We start from the raw sequence: 23940 nt of genomic DNA, 5'->3' as shown, positions 1-23940 counted from the left end.
TCTAAGAACATTATATTAAATTTATAATCAAATGTGCGTGTGTCCTTGAAGTGACGTAGAAATAAAATATAGTGATTTTGACCATTTATGACAAAAAACGAACCCACAAGCGGACGGACATAATTATGTTGACAAAATATCGTAGTAATTCAAATGACTAAATATGTCATTTTTTATATTTAAATATTTTTTTTTTATTTATATCATATTATAATTAAATCTTTTTTTGTTACAGGTAATACAAGCTTCTATTTAAAGTAAGATTGTAATAAATATCAGGTAAACAGTTTCTCTAGCTCCGTCGTTACATAAATGCAGTTATTACATTAATCGCATTGACCTATAACGGGACCGCCGTGGTTCACTGCTTTACATATAGAATATAGATTACATATATCGTATGACATGAACACAACCATGATGAAATGTATTAAAATATTTAAAAGTAATGCATGATATTCAAATCTCGTATCATTTTTAAATCGTATGAATGAATTATCCCTAATTTTACTAATTTCATTTTTCTCATTAAAACTGCAACTGTCAGACTTTTTACATTATTTACATAACGCCATTACGCTTTACAAAGAAGTCCAAAGACACCATAGATATTTGAGTGGGCATAGACTCTATGTAAGAAAAATAAATATTAAAAAAGTAAATGTTTCAATATGAATATTATTTTGTTTTGTTTAGTGGTTGGGTTTTGTGTATGCCCCCGTCAGGCTATCACTCCCTCATCATATGTTATACCACCAAACTGCAATGCTTAGTATTGTTATGTTCAGGTTAGTTTGTTAGGTTAGGTTTATTGAGCCAAAGTCACAGACACAAAAGCCGTAAAGTCTTAGCTTACAATTTTGGTGGCACATTGTTACGTTGTATGGGCTCATTCTCTAACAAATATTACAAAAAAGTAACTTTGTACATACATAAATTAATATTAATATGAATAGTTATTAGTGGTCACTTATTTCATCGTTGGCAAGTTACTAGTCTAACATAAATAGGAAGGTGTCAGGATGGATATATTTGTGCGTAATGGCCCTAACACTAACTAGACTAACTCTCCTCGCCAAATCTCATTTCAGCCTGGTACAGCACTTACTAATGCATGCTGAGTTCGTGTTGCACTAACACCTTGCTATGGCCAATCCTACAGAAAAACGCTTCCACCAGCTGGTAAGTTTAATAACATTAATGTATTTCACGATCGCCACCTCTACGTAGTAAAATCAACAAATGTCGAAACATCCGTGTAATTTAATTATCCAATTATCCGAATTAATGGTCGTATTTGTCGTTATTGGTCTAGTAACTGATTATTTTTAAGCAACGAACAATTACAATGAGCTAACTATAGAGGTTATATATGTATAGTTGCTAATATATACGTATGTATATATATCGGATGCGATACATTTTGAATTACTACTCGTTGGCAATTTTATCTTACAAAAGCAAAACTAATTATTTCTTGATTATTGTAGACATCAATCGATTTAGTCAGATGTCGAAATTAACATATCGATATTTTTGTTTAAATTTCGAGACGTTTTGAGTATTGGACGATTTCTTTTGAATTAACATTCATATCTAAATACCTCACGAACATTTTAATTTTTATTAACATAACAATGTCAGTGTAATCCTCATGGTGTTTTAAATTAACTCATACCCCAATCTTAACATTAACTTTTCACAAAATAACAAACATCTTATTAATAAGTGATTCACTTTGCATTGTTTCTTGGAGTGTAAATAAATAAAATTGACATCAAAAGTTTGACTCATCAATTGAACCGGTGACAATAAATCCTGTAAGATCTCGTGACTTTATTCTTCGTTTCATTTTATCTTCGTTGCACTTTTAGAAGCCTTGTATATGTAAACGTTTTGCATGTAAGTAAAATAAAATCTCACTATAAAACTTTTCTTTTTATATTATATATTGAATTTAAGCGATCTAGAATGAATATACATATAATACTACAGATTATTGTCATATGTCAGGTCAATTCAAGGTCATAGTTGTTTATTTATTTTGACTCCTGCTATTTCAATTAGCTATATCCAAACGACCCATGAGGCGGAGCTGGTTAATTACACTTATATTATTAAGAGCTGAGATGGCCCAGTGGTTAGAACGCGTGCATCTTAACCGATGATCGCGGGTTCAAACCCAGGCAAGCACCACTATATATATGTGCTTAATTGTGTTTATAATTCATCTCGTGCTCGGCGGTGAAGGAAAACATCGTGAGGAAACCTGCATGTGTCTAATTTCATCGAAATTCTGTCACATGTGCATTCCACCAACCCGCATTGGAACAGCGTGGTGGAATATGTTCCAATCTCTCTCCTTAATGGAAGAGGAGGCCTTATCTCAGCAGTGGGAAATTTACAGGCTGTTACTTTACTTTTACTTTTTATTTAAAAATATAAAGTTTAAAAATTTCGAAGATTGCCGCCTTATTTAAGAAACTGTGTATTAGTTTAATTTAGATATTATAAATGTTTTGCTTTAGATTGCTTATTTACCTTACAAAGATGCGATATAGTGTCATAATCATCAATCAATCAGGCAATCCGTACTGGTATTTCGGTAACAAGATGCACTTTGTTGTATACAACTCATCACGTAAACGTAACAGGCGTGTGTAATCCAATTTAACGTCGGTGACACCCGTGTGAGCCATACACACCTAGTTATTTATTTTAGCATTTAAACTGAAGACGTGTGTCGTGACTGTGACTTTTTTTTTGCTATGGCAAGTAAATATTCCTGTCACTTGTAATTTTCAACCGACTTCAAAAAGGAGGAGGTTATCGATTCGTCGTGTTTTTTCCTATGTTTGTTACCTCATAACTTTTCACTGGGAGGACCGATTTTTTTATTTATTTGTAAGCTAGTGCTTCCCATGTGGTCCTTTTTTTAAGTCCAATGTTGATTATGGTATCCATATGAAAACGATATAAGTCTTAAATTTGCATTATGTATGTGCGCGATAAATAGGTGAATAACCCAAAATATCGCCAACAAATTTTGATGATTCTAACTACGTTATATAATAGTTAATCGACTTTTAAGTAGTCTAATATTTTTCATTTCATTTTACTTAGGAGCACTCTAAAAAATACGTTGAATAAGCAATTATTTTTATTAATTTTTAGTGCATATTTATTTATTTTAAAATAGTGTTTTGCTTAAAGTCGGTTTTTCTTTTTGTTAAAATTTTTATATTGTTATACTTTGCGTGTAGCACGGCATTTAATTAGGTCTAGTGGGTCACACTTAGTAAACGTGCACGGTGCAGGTATTCCTTACACGTAAACACGTGGCTGATGACGTCATACAAATCATTAATTAGTGTAGAATATGTAACTGGTACTTATATAGAAATGTATGATACACTAGTAGTTTCCCGCGCCTCCGCTCGTGTTGTAGATTGTCACGTAAGCAAAGAAGTAGTCTATGACCTGGAATTCAAGTTTGCTTCATGACAAATCTCATCAAATTCTGTTCAGTTTGATCTTGAAAGAGCTACAGACAGACAGACAGACGGACAGAGCTACTTTCACATATATAATATTTATATAGATAATGCAAATTAACGTTTGGTTTTAACATAATATATCCATATGTGCTTATTGGTTGTGTGTGTTGTTCGAATAGGTGGATGCCCAGATAATACGATAAGAATGGTAAACAGATGATTGTTAATTGTTAATCTTTTAAAATTATTTTGTAGATAATAACATGAGTCAACTTGAAATATTTTTTCAAGGAATTATTTCCTTCGAATATAGGCACGGGACATATCAATATTTATAGTTGAATATTGATCTTATCTTTTACGAAGATATGAAGTTCAATGTATAAATCATCGTAAATAATATTAAATTGTAGATACAATACCTACGATTAGATGCAAAAAGGACCGACCAAATCAATTGTACAAACATGCATCCAGTAATGTTTAAATTGTCTATTTCATTTAATTAAATAATATGGATATAATTGTAAATATTTCGATTCTCAAATGTGTAACTAAACAAATAATATAACGTGGACAGCATGAATATAAATGTAGTAGTCTTGAAGCCAAACTATAAGCATTCGAAATTTGACTAAAGTCAATTCAAACAGAGATTTTGTATAGTGTAGATATTCCACTATAATGTTGGAAGGGTGAGTGACCCGGGGTACTTGTAACTGGCACATAACTTCTCAATTACCAGGATTTTTGGTCCATTGGCGATGTAAGGAATAGTTTTTTTTACGGTCCAATCTATTGGCAATGTTATAATATATACTTGCTATTAAGTAGACTATACGTCCTTGCGCCTATGCCTTAAAATAAAAAATATATCGTATTAAAATGAATATGTTTCACACTTTTAATTAATTTTAAGTTACATATATGTTTTGCATTATATTTTCTGTTGTTTGTTTAATACCTCCTCCTCGACGACCTCCGTGGTCGAGTGGTGTGTACACCGGTTTTCATGGGTACGCCCCTCCGAGGTTCCTGGGTTCGATTACCGGCTGCGTCCATGTAGATTATCATTAGTTTTCTATGTTGTTACATTGGGATCAGAGTAATGTATGTGAAGTTGTCTCATATTTAATATTGTTATTCATTATGCCCTTTTACCAGCCTGAGGGTGTTGACATTGATTTTATTTAGATCTTTGTTCCCGTGCTGTTATTAATAATAAGATCCAAGATCAACGCGAAGTAAACACGTGCGTGTTTTATTTTTGATTCCAAGATTCATCGCATACGTGTATTTTAAGACTGCATTTATATTTTTGCCTTTTGTGATAAACATAAAATAGGAAATTACTATTTAATTATTAATTGCAAACGATACTTACCAAGAATTGCTAATTCAACTTTCAGTTGCTACTTTTATTACATATTTAAAAATCGCCTGATATACCCATGTATTAAATTAATTATTATAAGCTTGTTAATTAGGGTTGGTAGATGTGTCTGTAGTTTGATTATTTGTATATATTTTTATATTGTTAGCTCACTATATGGTACGAAAAAGTCTTTTATTGCTTATAAGTATATTGTTAATTTCACACTGTAATTATATAGTATATAAACTAATTATGATTCCAGACATTAGCCATCCAGAAGGCCATAAACTCGATCGAGACCCCAGTTAAAGAGAAACATGTACGAAGCACGATCATCGGTACTTTTCAAGAGCAAAGCGCGGTCACCTACTGGGTATGTTTATTTTATTAATTTAGATTTACTTTCGACGACCATTCGGTCTGAAGATAAAGACGTGGTCTACTTTGCTTAGAAAATATCTCTTAACTGATCTCTTTTAGGTCTATAAGGTCCCTTATTATATATGACAGGGCAGACAAAAGATTGAAGAACGTTGACCTGATTATATTTCCTATAGGAAAAAGGGTTAGTAAAGTTATTTATGACGGACATTTCATTATCTGATATGTCTGAACGTTTTCTAGTCTTTTGTCTGTAATGATTAGGTTCGATATTCAGAGTCGTATTTAAAGGTGTGGAGGCCCCGGGGCCACAAAGCAGTGAGGGCCCTAGACTAACAGAAGCGTGAACACCCTAATAATTATATTATTATGAATTAATTAGTTTTTTTTTATTTCAATCAGTAAGCTATGAATTGTTTCGTATTTGTATCGGTAACTTTTAAAATATTAAATAGTAACATTATTATAATTTGACTATATCTCAGTATTTGTTAACTTGCTGAAAACTGTGGCCCCCTCTCATGTGGAGGGTCCCTCTCATGTGGAGGGTCCCTCTCATGTGGAGGCCCCAGGGCAGTTGCCCCGGTTGCCCTCCACTAAATACGGCTCTGTCGATATTGATACGTTGATGGCAGACTATGACATTTATGAAAGTCTATAGGTGATAGAGTTTGGCCACATCTTACGGAGTTTGATAACGCTGTGGTATTCAAATGTTCAATGATGATTAAAGTGTATGGTTTGATAGATGGTGGCGATTCGGCTGCCGCTGCAGGACAACAGGATCGTGTCGTGGAAATTCTGTCACGTGACACACAAACTGCTTCGAGAGGGTCACCCCACATGTCTCGACGACTCCCAGCGTCACATTGGGATGATCGAGAATCTTGGCAAACTGTGGGTACGATCACTGTTTTTATTTATATATTTTCAATATTCTACCTCGGGATTTGTTTGTTTCGTGAGTTTATGTTATAAAAAATTAAATTAAAAATTTCAGAAACCCCCGCCACAAAAAACATAAGCTACCTTTAAAAAGTAAAAAATAATAAAAGAAAATTAATCCTAAAGTACCTATATGCATAAGTATGTATTAATATTAAAAAAAAAAACTTCGCGTTGGGGGACCGAGCGCTATTGTACAAAATAATATTAAGTGTTATATAAAAGATGAGATAGGTAAGCATGTGACACTAATTAATTAGGTGCGGTCCCCCAACGCGAAGTTTTTTTTTTTTAATATTAATACATACTTATGCATATAGGTACTTTAGGATTAATTTTCTTTTATTATTTTTTACTTTTTAAAGGTAGCTTATGTTTTTTGTGGCGGGGGTTTCTGAAATTTTTAATTTAATTTTTTATTTTATACTTTTTAAAGGTAAGCATCCCTATAATATATCTGGTTAAGTTGTAAATACGTTGGTTCTTGTTGATTTAGAACATATAAGTTAAGATTACATTTTAAGGTCAATCTTGTTCTTTTTTATTTTAGTTACTAATTAATTTTTTTTGTTTCTTAATTATTTTTTTTATCTAATAATTTTATTTAATTATTAATTAATGTTTTTTGTGATGTACAAGTCATAACATTTCATTTGATACCAGAATTGAGCATATTTGCAGAAATTCGGTTTTTCTTCCCCACTTTAACCCCCCATAACTTTAAAACGGCTAAACCGATTTTCATCAAACATGTCTAAGAACACTCGCCCGTAAAACACCTATAATACAAAAAAAACTAAATTGAAATCGGTTCATTCGTTCGGGAGCTATGATGCCACAGACAGACAGACACACAGACAGACAGACAGACAGACAGACAGACAGACAGACACGTCAAACTTATAACACCCCTCTTATGCTTATAGTTTCGCTATAAGTCTAAATGGATGGATATGGATATGGATATCAAATGATATCAATATATCCATAAAGCGCCATTTTGTCGAGGCAGCCATCTTAGATTTTAAATTTTTCATACCTAATAGTATTTCACTAGTCAAGCCCTTTCATTTGATACCCATATTGATCAAGTTGTAATAAAAAAATGTAAAGCACCATTTTGTAGAAGCAGCCATCTTGTATTTTAAATTTGTCATATCTAATAGTATTCTACTAGTCAAGCCCTTTCATTTGATACCCATATTGATGGAGTTTAAAAAAAATATCTAATCTGTCATTTTGTGGCGGCGGCCATCTTGGAACAATTTTCATCAAACTTACGTAAAACACTCTCGACATTTTCTACTGTCAAACAAAAAAAACTAAATCAAAATCGGTCCATCCGTTCGGCGGCTAGAGTGGTACAGACAGACACACACACACACACACACACAGACACGTCAAACTTATAACACCCCGTCGTTTTTGCGTCGGGGGTTAAAAAGTAATAATAGACAAAAATATAAATTCACTTTTGATTTTCGTAGGTTCATCTTCGTGAAGGCTACGGAAGATTAATACACTTGTATAGTAACTTATTGGTTACCAAGTTGAAGTTCCACGCGCGTAATCCACGATTTCCTGGTAATATGCTCTTGACGGCCGATGAATTGGATGCCATCGCTGAGAACGACGTCAACAATTAGTGAGTAACAATAATTAGACGTAATATAGATAGACGGTTTGTCTACCAGCAGAGTCGGATTTAAAGGTCTGGAGGCCCCCGGGCCACAAAGCAGTGGGGGCCCCAGACAAACAGAAGCGTAAACAACCTAATAATTATATTATCATGAATTTATTACTTTTTTTATTTCAATCAGTAAGCCATGATTTATTTTCTTGTATCGGTAACTTTTAAAATATTTAGTAGTAATATTGTTATAATTTGACTATATCTCGGTATTTGTTAACTTGCTGAAAACTGTGGCCCCCGCTAATGTGGAGGCCCCAGGGCAGTTGCCCCGGTTGCCCTCCCCTAAATACGGCCCTGTCTACCAGGTGTAACTTACAATATATAGATCAGATTAACGTAGGATATAGTAATTACATAGTTGGATGCATCCCAATTTTACTTGGGGTCAGCGCAGCATGTCTTCCACCATACTTTTCTGTCTGATGTCATCTCACAAGTAACATTATTTCCAGCTACATCGTCTTTCACACAATCCATCCATCATATCTTTGCTCGTTCCCTGCCTCTATATCCATCCACATCCATGCTCAAGACCTCACAATATGATTCACATTCTTCAGCATAACATACCCATACCATTTACAGATAACAGTGAACATTTTTAAACGTCAATTAGATAATTCTTATTTTCTTCTATAGTATGTTATCTTTGTAGTGGAGCAATGATGTTCTAGTAAACAGATATGTCATTAACGCGCAAAAAGTGAAGACTAGAAAACGTCATAATTGGGACGAGTAATACGTTATAATACATCATAATTATGCAGTAATACGTTTTGCGTAATTAAAACATCTAGTTATCCCTTTTACTGTTTTTTATCAAGCTATCCTTTTTACTTGTAACGAAATGTAAAATAAACGGTCCCCGGCGCGGCACACTTTTTTTTCTGTTGTTTAGTATGGGTATAACATATCTGTTTATTAGAATATCATTGTGGTGGAGTGTAATCTGTAATCATCAAATAAATAAACTTTTTCAGTTTCCAACTATGTGTCGAGTTGTTCGATTATATGGAAGATATACTCAGTCTCCAAGCTGCAGGTTAGTGTGACCAATTAACATTTTATTCGTTGTTGTAAAATCGATTATAAATTTTACAGTTCATTATTATTTATACAGCGTGTGAACATGAGTTGCTTTTTGTCGGTTTAGTTTATTTGAATGTTTGAATAGACTTTAATTTGATTCGATAAAGTTTCGTCGTTTCAACTTTGCTATTTCAGATTCAATCATTTATTAGACTTTTTACACCTGCCCTGCGCTGTATAAAAACTGTTTGATGTGTTTATTTCTTATAGACATCGCTATAGAAAATAAATACAAAGTACCATAAATAAAAAAATTATAATTTTCATCCTAACTGGGAATTCATATTGTTTATTTTCAACAACAGTAACATTGATTGTTTTGATAAATTGAGTGACCTTATGTTTTAAATAAGATTATATCAAATTTGCAATGTCATGAAATCTAGAAGCAAAAAGAGTGAGATAGATGATAGATGCCGTTTATGGTACTCACTGTCTTAGTAGAACCGTTACAAATGGCCTATTTTTTCATCGAGAAATATTTGAAGACGGTTCTTGCCCTTAATGGCTCATCGATCTCACCGCGAGCGATACAGTCACTCGGGGTAACTTTAGCCCAGTCAGGACACTTTTTGTAGAAAATAATCGTTTTAATTTGTATACTGCTCTCCAAGTAATATAATATCAGTAGGATTGAACCATTGCTGTGTAAAATTTGCAACCGATTTTGATTTTAGTTAAAAGCAGGCAAGGAAAATTTTGCGATTTTAGGCTGGGCCAAAGTTTTGCGGATACTTGGGTAACTTTGTACCATGTATGTCTGGATCTGGATTTCACTACGTATGTTTTAATTTCAGGATTATGGGTAACTAACCTCGTAATTTAGAGCTAGGAAGAAGCAAACTTACGCCATAGACAATAAAAACATAACAGAAAGGTTAGGGTTGCCATAAAATTAACTAAAAAATGTACATAAGTGTATTTTTTTACTGATCCTTGAGAAACAAGGTTTTTTAATAAAAAAAAAATGTGCTTAAATCAACCTAAATCTAAAATTAGAAATACAATATCTTAGTAACAGGAGAAAACAAATACCTTAATCAACAGGAAATAACATAAGAAAGTAGTTGTGAAAGATGCTGAAACTTATAGGTTAATTTCCCCATTCCATGTATAAAAAGTCATCATGTATTTCGTAGTATCCCCTTTTCACAACTATTTGCTCATGATCTAAATACTTCACAACATCTTTTTTGTTACAATTCAGAAAATCAGGCTTAGATGGCCATTTCCACCCATCTGAAGCTTTTTGCATTACGGAAATCTTTAGGTTCTGTCCCAGGCTCTTGATGACCTTACCAGGAAACAGACAATCTTCGTAACTCACAATACAAAAAGATTCATTGTCCTGTTGACCTTGTTGTTTGGTTGTATCTTTGATTGCCTTCTTTTTACTTTGTTTCTCGGCTTTATTATCAGGCTTATTCGTTTTTACAACTATTTCATCCCTTGTTCCAACGAAAATATGAAATTTCCGCCGAAATACTGAATAAATGACCAAAAAAATACTTACATACATCTCCTCAGTGAAACATAAAATAATGGGATCAAAGTCAGTAACTCGCAGGAAATAATTTATTTCACTCGCATGAGATAACTTTTTCGAGGGTTCGAAATACGCGCGCCAAAAACAATTTTATTTTTTTGGTCTGTACACGAAATGTCGATATGACACTTGTCAAGTTATAAATGTGAACATTTACGAAGATAGCTAAAGAATATAATAAATAAAAAATTAAATACATATTCTATGCCTTGTAGCGGTAAATCAATTAAAACTGGCAGTGTTTAAGTGTGGGCCAATGTTTTACTGAAGGCCAAAGTTACCCAGACTGACTGTACCACTTCTTCATAATATCCTTCTCTCGATCAGTATGGACCTTTGTTCATTAGTTTCTATTGAGGAAATTAATTAGAACCAGTTTAATCTGATACATTAATGCGCATTCGTGATGATCCGTGCCGTGCGCAGTGTTCGACAGCCTGGGCAACGCGCGCGCCAACTCGATGACGGCGAGCGGGCAGTGCCGCCTGGCCGCGCTCATCCCGTGCGCGCAGGACTCCTCGCACATCTACGACTGCAACGTGCGCCTGTTGTTCCGACTTCACGCCGCGCTGCCGCCCGACGTGCTCGCCGGACACCGTGAGAGGTGCTGCCCTATACAACAGCCCCCCCTTCGCTCTACTATACGATACTAAATACGAGCAAAATCCCCCCTCCGCCCCCCTATATGCTACACGATACTAAATACAACACATCTCTTTGATCAGGTTTCGGCAGCAGTTCAAAAAGCTGAGCTCCTTCTACAAACACGCCAGTAGCCTGCAATACTATCGGAACTTATTGACACTGCCAGTGCTGCCTTCAAATCCGCCTAACTTCTTGCTCCAGGTAACAGTATACGCTTTGTACATCCGCCTCCTGTAATTCATGAGGGGAATAGAGTGCGTAATGTTTTCCTTCGCCGCTGAGAAGAAGATGAATTAAAAACATTTAAATTAGAGTTCCAAATACAGACTGCGTGATTTAGACTAGCCTGGTTGTTGGCATTTACCTTTTAATTCTTTATTAATATAGTATATAATATTAAATACAGTAAAATGAATTCTGATATTGTGTCCTAATATGATATATCACGCTTGGTCGTTTATCCGCCTCCTCTCTTGTATTGAAATTTATTCTGATATGGCTTTTCAATGGCGTATTTGATTTAACACGCGGATAAGTTCCGACGGTGCGTTTTTTCGCTACTAATCACGAGGTGAATGAATGCCAATCACTTAACAGGGGATTCATTTATGTTTAAAAATTATCCCAGGAAAGTTTTCCAACAGATAATACTAGTTCGTAAGCATTCGTGCCTAAGACGTTTTATAATTTAAAAATTAATTAGTATCTTTTATTAATCTATAATCCCATTCCAGAGCGACTTCGGTACATACGTAACCCCAGTGGTGTCTATACCAGAGCAGCCTCCGGACGAAGTGGATGCTGTGGGATCCCTTATCGACACATCTGATACTATAAGCCAGGTATTTTAAACGACGATATTATTTTAATTCCCTAGAAAAACCAATTCAAGCGCGTACGTTTCATAATGAACCTTTTTTTTATATTATTCTTTATTGCACAGATCAAACATGTACAAAGGACGGACTTACATGCATTTTCATTTACAACCTTCGTGACAGTAATTTTACATGCTAACTGTACGTGATTTGTACAGTTAGCATGTAAAATTTGAAATATAAGTACTGACATCGCAACCCGTATTTGAAAAATGTTTATATCATTATTTTAATGCTATTGTTTAATTCATGGTATGTATGTTATTCTCAATTAGGTACAATTTTTTTTTCATCAATTATATACCTGATAAATTATATTATAAATACAATATGTTCGATTCGGCCGGGTATCAAGGATGATTTTTTTATGTATGCAAAATTTAGTAACACTTTATTGGCCTTTAACTATTTCTGATTTACGAAGCAGATTCAGTACTAATGTCAAGTACACATACAATGAAAGTGTTTAGTGCAAGAAATACCAAAGGTTAACTGTGTGTGTGTGTGTGTTGTGTGTGTGTGCAGCGGGCGAGCCCCGAGCGTGTGGAGCCCGACCCCATCGTGGAGCGCGATCGCCTCATCGACCATTTGCAGAACGAGCTCAAAAGGATGAGGTTCGTGCCACTTATACCAAGTCGTATTTAATTTGGAACTTGATTTTTTTTGTCGACGATTCTCCCGTTAGCCTACCTGCAGGTAGTCAACTCCATGGTCGAGTGGTGTGTACACCGGTTTTCATGGGTACGACACTCAGAGTTCCCGGGTTCGATCCCCGGCCGAGTCGATGTAGATTACCATTAGTTTTCTATGTTGTCTTGGGTCTGGATGTTTGTGGTGCCGTCGTTACTTCTGATTTCCATAACACAAGTGCTTCAGCTACTTACATTGGGATCAGAGTAATGTATGTGATGTTGTCTCATATTTATATTATATTTATACTATTATATCAGATTTGATGTGTGCCCAGAACCCTTCGCTCAGCACCAAGTCCCGTCTCATCTGTATTCATACAATATATAAACGTTATATGTAAACGATCTTGCCTTACTTAACAGCTTGTGATGAAACATTAGTGATCAAAATAATGCATGTACAGGTCAGAAGTGTCGCAGATAATACAAGAGAGGAATACGATGCTGGGATCTATGAGGGAGCACTGTACGAGGATGGAGTCACAGCTGCGGGCGACCAAAGTAATACTGCGCTATTTAAACGTGACGTCACACACACACACACACAACTAAATACAATGTTATTGTTTCAGAACGAGCTTGAAGAGGAGAAACAGAAAATGGATATTATATCAGTCGAAACGCCGGAAATTAAAAGTATGTTTATTATATATTTTATAGTCAAATGAATCACGGTCATATTCCATAAAGAAAATTATTCCAAAAATATTCCTTTATTTTTTTTGTCTTTAGGCAGTAGGACAGTAGCCTGTAACTTAAACAATATATAACAATAATAAATCTTATCTTAACACATAATAAAAATCTGGAACAAGGACTGGTATCCAAGACAATACAAAAGAAAAGGAAGACAATTTGCTTAATTGTATTTACAACTCGTGCTCGGCGTTGAAGGAAATCATCGTGAGGAAACCTGCATGTGTCTGATTCCACCAACCTGCATTGGAGCAACATGCTGTTATAAACCTTCTCAAAAAGAGGGAAGGCCCAGCAGTGGGAAATTTACAGGCTGTTACTGTGTGTCCTGGAAACAAGAGCATCTTGGCCAAACTTGTGCCCAATATTGAAATTTAGTATTAAAGAAACAAATGTAATATGAAAAATTGTTAAATAATTTATTGGCTATTATCATTATTTAATATATCATATTGTTATGTTTCATAGAAAAACTGACACAGACTGAAGAAAAAGCGAAGATATTAGATGAGAAATTTCAGAAGTTAAAGGGTGCTTATACTCAGCTACGTGAAGAACACATCGCCTTAATTAGACAGGTTAATGATTTGATTCATGAATATTCACACTATACATAAGTTGGGGTTAAGTTTTTCAGCTTAGAGTTAGCTAATCTCGTCAACATTCAGCGATATAGAATTACACAATTTTTAATTATATATTTTATTATATATCAATATATTTTATATACAATAGGCTATTTGACTGGTTTTTAAAATCCATTTTAAATTATTTAGTAGAAGTTAAGGAACCCAGTAAAAGTTGTGTTTTTTATTACTAGTACATATTTGCCGAAAAATATCATATTAAAAATTCCATATTTAAATATATATGCTACTTGGACAATATGGCGCTGCTATGGGGTCGGTGACATCACTTTCCTGTATTTAATCTGTGGTACATATAGTAGAAAGGCAGAGTTTACAAGAAAGTGACTTCATCATAAGTCCGGCCAGTCAGGAGCGTTTTGTGTCACGTGACAAACGTTTGAAAAAATGCATTTTTATTTATGGATTTTTGAATAAATTAAGTATTATTTTCGACTTTCGTTAGTAAATAGCCATTTTTAAACTCATAATATACACTGATTACAATAATACACAATTTATCGCATTGTCAAATAGCCTATTATATTACTACGTACTGCTATGTAGCAATCGTTATGTGTGGACGTATATAAGTAAAAAGTCATACGACCTAACTTATTCCAATTTTCAAGTATAATCTAACTCAAAGATTGTTTAATAAAAATCGCTAGTCAGAAAGAAGACAATATTTTCTCATAATGTGCCTATATATGTTTGTAAATAATATCTTTATTTTTTTGTAATATGGTGTATAGTACGACACAACTTAAACGTCGCATCGGCAAATCCGATCACATCCGAATTGAGTACGCGATACTAAATTATTAATTTTTTTTTCATGCGAATATGATCTTTGCACAAACGTAATAACTTGTAATATCACATGACCTAATATATTCCTCAATTTACATGCACTTGCTTTCTCTGACGCGTGAATCTATAGCGACGAATAGCGTCGAATGGCGCGATAGGGAGCTATTTCTATTGGTTGTGTAAATCGGCAGTAATCGGTTTTATTTTCATTGCATTGCATTTTCCGATGCTACATCTAATTTGTGTCGTACTATACATGTATATGAATATATATATTTTTTACTGTAGAAAGCCGAGGTCGATAAAAACGCTTCAAGCTTAAGAGCGGCCGCCGCGCAACACGAAAGTGCGAAAACAATGTTGCAGCAACAGCTGAATGATCGAATGAAGTACGTTACCAACATTACTTTGGGGGCATTCATTTATTACATTAGACGGTCTAGGGGGGAGGGGAGCATGTCTTATGTTTTCTTAACTAACTAAATTTTTGTTCTTTGAAAAAGAGCGGGAAACCACACGATTGCCGAGGTTCGCTCGAATGAATACCTTAAGAACCTTTGAAATTACCATTAAACATTTCTAAAAAATGTTGCTTTGATATTTAAAGTAAAATAAACTACACATTTATTCACTTTTTTCTTAGATTCTTACATAATTATTATTATACAGGGTACGCCCTATTCGTATTTTCTCTTATAATAGAGGGAGGGGGTCAAAAATTTGTGAAAATAGTCGCACGTAATAAATGAATGGCCCCTTTTTTACTTAACGATTATCTTATGTGGCAATTAAACAGGTCCTTCAATAAACAACATTTTTTTGAAAATGTAGGATTCTCTGTAAAGTAATTAACTGTTTTAGAGATGTCGAACTACTCCAGCAGAGCGCTTCATCGAGCGAAGAAATCGAAGCTTACAAATCAGAACTGACCAACCTCAGAACGGAACTCGAACAAGCCAGGCAGAAAGAAGTCGAATTAGAGTCTCTAAGAGCGTCCATGGAAGCTCTAGAGATCGAACACAAGACCACAACAACCGAACTTGAAGTGAAACTCACAGCAGTGACCAACGAACTGAAGGAAGTCACGGAAAACAATGAGAAAATCAAACAAGAAATTAGTGAAAAAGACGCCGAGTACAGTAAAGTGAGAGATGAGTTGATGTGTCTCCGGCAAAAGAGTGGGGATGAATATAAAAAAGCGGTCGAAGAGAGGGAGGATGCGTTGAAACAGCTCGCTGAACTTCAACAGCAGTATCAACACGAGAAACAGGTCAGTAATTTTCGTATGTTTTTAATGTTCACAAAATGCATGCATTGGTTTCATAGTATTAATGTCTGTAGTAATTCTTATATATGTATTCCAAATTATTACTATCGTGGAAGGATGGTATGTTTTTAAAACTAGGGAAGAGATTTATTTTAAATAGTGTAGTTGTATCTAGCGGCAAAGTCTATTTACTGGTCTGATGTTATTTATGCTAATGCATGTTTACTAAAAATGCTTAATATAATAAAGTAACCCGTCAATTAATAATAATTTATTAATTGATTGAGATTACACTGCATGTTCTAATGTTTGATAAAAGGTTTATTTTCAATAGGAGCAAATTAATTATACTAACAATTTACAAGCCGATTTAGAAACTATTCAAATGAAGCTAAATGAATCGCAGAGTAATTTCGAACAGCAATGTCACAAATTAGATGAAGAGTTGTCCAACAAAAATCAAGAGTTTGAAAGTATTTTAAAGAAAAAAGATATTGAAATTGAAGAGGCTGTCAGTAAACTTACGTTATTACAAAATAGTATAGAAAGCATTAAAAGTAACAATGATGAAGTAATCAGTAACCAAACAGTTGAGATCAATGGTCTCAAAACAATGATTGATGTATTGACGCAAAATGAAGCAATATCGGAAAAGTTGATTGCAGACTTCCAAAAACAAATTTTGACATTAAATAATAAACTTGAAGAAGAAAATCTTGAGAAAACAAAATTAAATAATGTTTTAACTGAGAGATATACAGAGGTCTCAGAACTAGAAAACAAAATCAAAAATTTATTAGAAAATCTTAGTAATAAAGATACTTTGATAAAAGAAATTGAAGATTTAAAAGATAAGGAATTAAAAGATCAGCTCACAAGAGTTGAACAACTGGAAGAGTCTGTTCAATCAAAGGATAATATAATTGAGAAACTAACATTACAGTATCAAGAACTGACTACGAGATTTGAAGAAAAATTAATAGAAATTGATACTATTAAAAATGATTTTTCGAATGAGAAAAAATCGTTGGAAACGCAACTTGAACAATTATCTCTTGAAAATGAGAAAACAGTAGCTGAGAGAGATTTGTTAATATCTGAAAAGCAGGTTTGTGTTCATTCAATTGTATACTCAAATAGTAATTACCGGCTTTAACTATAAATATCGTTTAAAGTACAATTTGTCAAACAATGCTGATTGCTTTATAAATGTCAAATCAAATATATTATATACCCAATCATCATTCTTAAAGTAACTAGTACTTATTGTGTGCATTAAATTTGTTATATAATTCTAACGTTTTATCAGGATCTTGAAAATATTGTGATGGAGTTGAAGGATACACAAGAAAAGTCACGTGATCAGATCGAACAAGCTTTAAAAACAAATACTGAATTGGAAGAAAAGTTTAAACAAGAGATAGAAAACATAAAATTACAATATGAATGTACGAGTTCTGAAAAAGACAATGAAATAAAAACATTAACTGAGAATTTGGAACGTAATGAAGTTAATTTTAAAACGATAAGCCTTTCACAAACAGAAGAAATAAATAAATATAAAATACAAATAGAGGAACTTGAACAATTAAGAACGAAAGAAAGAGAAGAATACACGCGTACTATTTCTGAAACAGAATCTAAAGTTCAGGTTAGACTAACTGGTGACTGGTGTTTTTTGTGTTTTTATTATCAAACAAGATGCTTTGGTGGTGGACGAACATTTATAATTACGAAATGGATACCTTTTTTTTAATTTTAAACAGACAAAAGTGTACAATTTACAAAATAAAAAAAACTTTTGCAATTTCGGTGGTAATAATTTATCTTAGTACCTTAATCTTAATGATCGTTGCTTCGAAATATGTAATACTTTGTCTTCTGTATAATAAACCTTTCGTCATATCTAGTGTAGTCTAAGCTTAATTGTGGTGTCAATGTGTCTTCTTAGAAATTAGTTGCATGATATCTAATGGCATGTTTTATTTTCCGACTTCGCTCTATCTCTGCATCTCTACAAATATCTGCATGTGGAATACTTCTGGTGCCCTATTATTGTACGTTTCGGACTGGACTACGACGGCGCTACGTTAAGTATATTCTCGATGATATAGTTGATTGAAGCTAGATTAGAGCATACGGAAAGCGAACGACTGAATGCCGAGTGTGAATTGCAGGACTTGTTGCAACAAAATACAATCCTGGAGGCAGACATGGGCTCGCTCAAAATACAGCTGGAGGAAGCGAAGCAAGCCATCAAGAAACGTGAGTTGTTTTTTTCGTAAGACAGACAAACCAAACAGACTCTCTGTCTTATTACACTTAGCGTATTACTCTTTGCTGTTATTATTAATATTTCTTTTCTTTATAATTCAGTTATAGTTTTTGAATTTTGTCGACTTATGTTATGCAACGAGTCAAGATGGCCCAGTGATAGAACGCGTGGATCTTAACCGATGATTGCGGGTTTAAACCCAGGCAAGCACCGCTGATTCATGTGCTTAATTTGTCTTTATAATTCATCTCGTGCTCAGCGGTGAAGGAAAACATCGTGAGGAAACCTGCATGTGACAAATTTCATAGAAATTCTGCCATATGTGTATTCCACCAAACCGCATTGGAACAGCGTGGTGGTATGTTCCAAACCTTCTCCTCAAAGGGAGAGGAGGCCTTTAGCCCAGCAGTGGGAATTTACAGGCTGATGTTGTTGTATGTTAAAGCAAATGTAATTGAGTGTTTTACAAAGATTCTGACTTTTCTCTGAACTTTATTTTTATGTACCTTGCATTTGTTTTTTTCGTTCTTTTCAGAGACGTCTAAATTGGTTTCATGCGCCAGTGAAACCGCATTAGAGGTGATGAACGGAGCGCTGTCTGCTTTTGAAAACTCGAATGCTCAAGATGCAAATAACCTAGCCGCGGAACTAGCTATTAAGTCATTGGAGGAGCTCACAGATAACGCAAAGGTTAGATCCTATACATCAATTTTGTTATTCACCTACATATATACACCATTTGAATAAATTCCCTCATACGAGATATTCTACGGTCGTTGAATATTATATTGATATTGATATTTGGTGTCGTTGTTTCAATTTTACGAGTGGTTAGCCTACAGGCCATGTTATTTTAGTTCCCAATGTTGGTGGCGAATTGGCGATGTAAGGATTACATTTTTCACAAATCCGATATTATTGGGCGCTGGTGACCATTTCTTACCAAGGGGACTATTTGCTTTTATATCATAAAAAACTGCTGATGTCACATGATATGTTTCAGATGGAAGGCAAAGAAGAAGTCGTAGCAAAATCAGCAATTTTCGCAGCGCACAACGCGGCGAAGCTTTCCGCATACCTCGCAGACCTATCCAACATCACCACAGACATCGAGCTGTCAGACAGTAAGTGTTTCTTCGAAAGAAATTCTTCTTAAATAAGAATGTGCCTTTAGCCGATTTATATACAATCATAAGTCGGAGTAGGACTATTAAAAAGTACATAATATGTGCTTTTCTTATGACGCGATGAGATCGCTAATTTGACGGGAGAGATTCCACGTGCAGGATAAACGGTGTTACATGCTGGTAAAGATGCGTTTATAAATTTTTTAGCAGATACATTATTTATAAATTTTTCAACAATTTTTTTTTTGGGATCTGCAGTCTAATAAATAAACTACTAGACAAATGAACTTTGTCTGTTTTTCTTTATGCTATTTATAAAATAGCATACCCTTGTATCAGTTGCAACTGATACATATTAACAGAGTAGGAATACTTACTGTTGCGTCGCAATATATTTACAACAATATCATGTATATTCACAGTAACATTGATCACTTTGATAAAATCAGTGATAATCATTGTATATGCACTAGAAGTAAGGATAAACTTATAACGCCAAGTTTCCGACTCCGCAAAGTCAATGGATCCTTCTTGGGGCAAGGTATCCGTTTCTATAATAAAATTCCGCAGAAATTTTTAACTTTGCCGTTTAGTAAATTCAAATCGTTTGTTAAAAATACATTGGTAGAAAAAGCATACTATTCGATACAAGATTTTGTAGATGATAAAAAAGCGTGGAGTTAATACCTGTTGACTTCCAAGCAGGATACTTTAATTGAAATAATTGTATTTAATTAACATGACGCTGTATTTTTTAAATGTTAAAAAAAGAGTAACTACTGAGTTTCTTGCCGGTTCTTCTCGGTAGAATCTACTTTCCGAACCGGTGGTAGCTTCACTTAATTGTAAAATGACGATTCAAAAGTGCTTATAAAAGCCTACTTGAATAAAGTTTATTTTGATTTTTATTTTTGATTTTGATATGCAATATGATAAATAATAATGGTAAATCGTCTTCTTAATTCATGAACACATTCATGAACATTATACACAAAACATTATCAGAATTAAATAAAATTATTGCTGAATCGAACGTCCAGCACAGTGCGAGCCCACTCGGACCTACTTCCACTATATATAGATATATTGTATGTACTTAGAACTGAACACGGAGTGCCGCGACATGCTGACGTCGACGAAGCTGTGCCTCGAGGCGCTGGCGGGCGGCGCCGTGGACGCGGCGGGCTGTGCGCACGCGCGCGCCGCCGTGCACAGCGCGCTGCACGCCGCGCGCGGGGCCGACGCGCACGCCGCGCGCGCGCGCTGCGTCGACGACGAGCTCGCCGACATGGACCGCGCCATCGAGGCCGCCGCCGCGCAGATCGAGGCGAGTCGCACTATTAGATTTCCCCCCCCCGCCCCCTCGTCTACTATGTATCCGTGTTTTTTTTTTTTTTTATGGTATAGGTTGGCGGACGAGCATATGGGCCACCTGATGGTAAGTGGTCACCATCACCCATAGACAATGACGCTGTGAGAAATATTAACTATTCCTTTCATCGTCAACCAACCTTGGGAACAAAGATGTTATGTCCCTTGTGCCTGTAGTTACACTGGCTCACTCACCCTTCAAACCGGAACACAACAATACTGACTACTGTTATTTGGCGGTAGAATAACTGATGAGTGGGTGGTACCTACCCAGACGGGCTCGCACAAAGCCCTACCACCAAGTAAGTGCTGCAACATTCGTGTCCTTACAGAAAATGTTGGCGGCCAGTCGAGCCGGCGACACGGGCATTAAATTGGAGGTGAACGAGAAGATCCTGGACGCTTGCACTACGCTGATGGCCGCAGTCAAGATCCTCGTCCAGGATAGCAGGAAGCTGCAGAACGAGCTGGGCGATCCGAAGACTCGCCAGAAAATGTACAGACGAAACCCGCAGTGGTCGGAGGGCCTCATCTCTGCCTCGAAAGCGGTCGTGTTCGCTGCCAAACTCCTGGTGTGAGTAAAGTTTTATTTACACAAATCATATCTTCTTAATGATGAGTTGCAGTTGTAGTCTATATCCATCAACGTACGGGATCGGATGTGTTATGTTCGGAATGTTCTCCGGGCAGCACGTCGGCGGACGAGGCGGTGGGCGCGGCGGGGCGCGTGGAGGGCGTGTCGGCGGCGGCGCACGAGGTGGCGGCCAGCACGGCGCAGCTGGTGGCGGCGTCGCGCGCCAAGGCGCCGCCCGCCGCGCCCGCGCTCGCCAGCCTCACCGCCGCGTCGCGCGCCGTGGCCGCCGCCGCCGGCGCCGTCGTCGCCTCGGTGCGCGGCGCCTCCGCCCTCGTGCGCGACCAGGGTGAGTCCCGGCCGCGTGTCCCGTGTGTCCCGCGCCCGCCTAGTCGTAGCGTGCCAGTGAGCTAGTTGGTTGTGTGTCGTGCAGAGGCGCTAGACACGTCGGCGCTGTCGCTGACGGCCACGCGGCGGCTGGAGATGGAGAGCAAGGTGCGCGCGCTGGAGCTGGAGAGCGCGCTGGACGCGGAGCGCGCCCGCCTCGCCGCGCTGCGCAAGCGGCACTACCACCTCGCGCAGCTGCATGAGGTGACCTCGCGCTACATTTGATCGACTAGAACCTATTTTTTAAAGTAGTTGTATAATTTAACTATGCAGACACATAATTTTCCCATTAAGCCATTATCTTATCTACCGCTTTTTAGATTAGATAGTTATTATTGCGGCGTTCTCGGATATGATATTCGTTATATTGACATTAGCATAAAACTATTCTATTTATAGCTCTATGTCATGGAATCAATTATTTATGAGATTGTTATTTGTTAAGATTTCCTTTCTTGTCCAGAGCAATGATTTATAGCATGAATGTGCAGCCAAGCAGTCAGTTTCATCAAATAGCCGGTAACGTTGTGTTTTTCTTATTTCAGAATGGGAAAGTGACAAATGGAGAAGAGTGAACATACCATGAAAAACACATAAAACTTACTTGTACATGACAAAATTTAAAGATTTACGAAAAGCACTTTATTTTGACAAACATTCTAAAGATGCATTTAAACTGTTTACAACGATTTTTTTACCAAAAAAATAAATAAAACCAAACTGCTCATAACATTTCACCGTAGTATGTAATTATTGACAACAAGAGTGAATGTCTTCCTGTTTGTAGAAGGCTCAATTTAAATTAGAAAAGGGTACTAAATAAAAAGATACATTAAAAGCACTTTCGAAAACTTTACGATTAAAATCATCCTTAATCACATTTAAGAGTATCGTTTTTTTTTTAATATACCATTCCAAATAAAATCAATGCTATTTATTTTTATAATTTACTAAAAAAAATGAGTAATACATTTTGAATATCGAATGCATTTTAAAAGAACGTAAATGTTCAGGCTTAGAACAAACTAAAAAAAAAATCACAATAAAAAAAAACAGTTGCTTTTTATTAAATTAATAACGGACTCGTTAATTATTAATGACAATAAATTATTATGAATGTCGATAACAATTAAAAACAAACCACTAAATATTAAATGAAATCGTTACCTATTAAAAATATGCTAGTGGTGTTCTAAGTTTGTTCTTGCCTTGTCTTCAGATTAAGCTTTAAGAATGAGACTAAGTTATAGAATATGTGAAAATTACTTTTTTTATATACCTATGTATGATATTATTACAACTTACTTGCTAAATATAAATAATTGTTTTTATCAGTGTCTTTTCGTTGATAACACCACATGTCAATGTAATTACAGAGAAACTTGTTTAATCCTAAAAACTTCACTAAATAATATATTATGAAAATCTACATTTGTATTTGTAACGAGAATGGTGATTGACATTGATGGAATTATTCTAGCCTTAAGTGTTTTAAATATTTATATACATATTGTGTTTACTAATAAAATGTCTACAAATTATTATTTTTCTTACTCATTTACCGTACCAAATATTCACCTATGGACTATTCATGAATTAAAAATCTGAAATAAAAAAAAATTCACATCCGAACATATTGTTGCAAGTGTTTTAAATTTGTTTATTATCTCTAAAAATAGCGACGGTTTTATTTGATCAAACTTTTACGATGTTTGAATAATTTATCGCAGAACAAAGAAAATTAAATAAGTGCTTGTAACTCTTAATGTAAACTTTAAATTTTTATTTAAAAAAATTACTTACAAAAATTTTATATATTAGAAAAATAGAAATATTGCACTCTTGTATTTAACCTGCTCTATGTATGGATGCGGCATTAAAATAAAGTTACAAATTGCTTACTCACAAGCGATAAATATTCTTTTTAGTAGTTTTCGTCGTTCTTTCTAATTTAAATAGTAATTTATAGTTAACTTATTATACTGACACCACAGAACCATACATCTTTACTTGATCAATTATTATGACAGTCTCCGAACAATTGAGGCAAGCTCATTAGCCAACTA

General features: G+C 35.2%; 1 protein-coding gene across 7 annotated transcripts in view; it reads left to right on the top strand.

The window, feature by feature from the left end:
• LOC124533990 (huntingtin-interacting protein 1) overlaps positions 1-23415 on the top strand; it is a 36164-nt gene extending 12749 nt beyond the window's left edge. For 2 of the 7 annotated variants that reach the window (XM_047109586.1, XM_047109584.1), the window contains exons 2-25: positions 1092-1182; positions 5135-5245; positions 6002-6154; positions 7686-7843; positions 8872-8933; positions 10953-11130; positions 11252-11372; positions 11906-12013; positions 12575-12663; positions 13146-13242; positions 13314-13377; positions 13906-14015; positions 15165-15265; positions 15738-16146; positions 16478-17251; positions 17453-17794; positions 18258-18408; positions 18954-19108; positions 19422-19542; positions 20646-20872; positions 21249-21490; positions 21607-21836; positions 21921-22078; positions 22420-23415. In XM_047109586.1, the coding sequence (XP_046965542.1) occupies positions 1147-1182; positions 5135-5245; positions 6002-6154; positions 7686-7843; positions 8872-8933; positions 10953-11130; positions 11252-11372; positions 11906-12013; positions 12575-12663; positions 13146-13242; positions 13314-13377; positions 13906-14015; positions 15165-15265; positions 15738-16146; positions 16478-17251; positions 17453-17794; positions 18258-18408; positions 18954-19108; positions 19422-19542; positions 20646-20872; positions 21249-21490; positions 21607-21836; positions 21921-22078; positions 22420-22449 (4227 nt within the window). In that variant the 5' untranslated portion in view covers positions 1092-1146 and the 3' untranslated portion in view covers positions 22450-23415. Of the gene's footprint in view, positions 1-235; positions 280-1091; positions 1183-5134; positions 5246-6001; positions 6155-7685; positions 7844-8871; positions 8934-10952; positions 11131-11251; positions 11373-11905; positions 12014-12574; positions 12664-13145; positions 13243-13313; positions 13378-13905; positions 14016-15164; positions 15266-15737; positions 16147-16477; positions 17252-17452; positions 17795-18257; positions 18409-18953; positions 19109-19421; positions 19543-20645; positions 20873-21248; positions 21491-21606; positions 21837-21920; positions 22079-22419 lie in introns of those variants that run through there. The other 5 variants (XM_047109587.1, XM_047109588.1, XM_047109583.1 and 2 more) reach the window with 5 other exon arrangements.
• Positions 23416-23940: the final 525 nt, after the last annotated feature.

The sequence above is a fragment of the Vanessa cardui genome, chromosome 12, assembly GCF_905220365.1.
Source record: "Vanessa cardui chromosome 12, ilVanCard2.1, whole genome shotgun sequence".
Classification (NCBI taxonomy): domain Eukaryota; kingdom Metazoa; phylum Arthropoda; class Insecta; order Lepidoptera; family Nymphalidae; genus Vanessa; species Vanessa cardui.
This window is presented reverse-complemented; position numbering and strand designations above follow the sequence as displayed.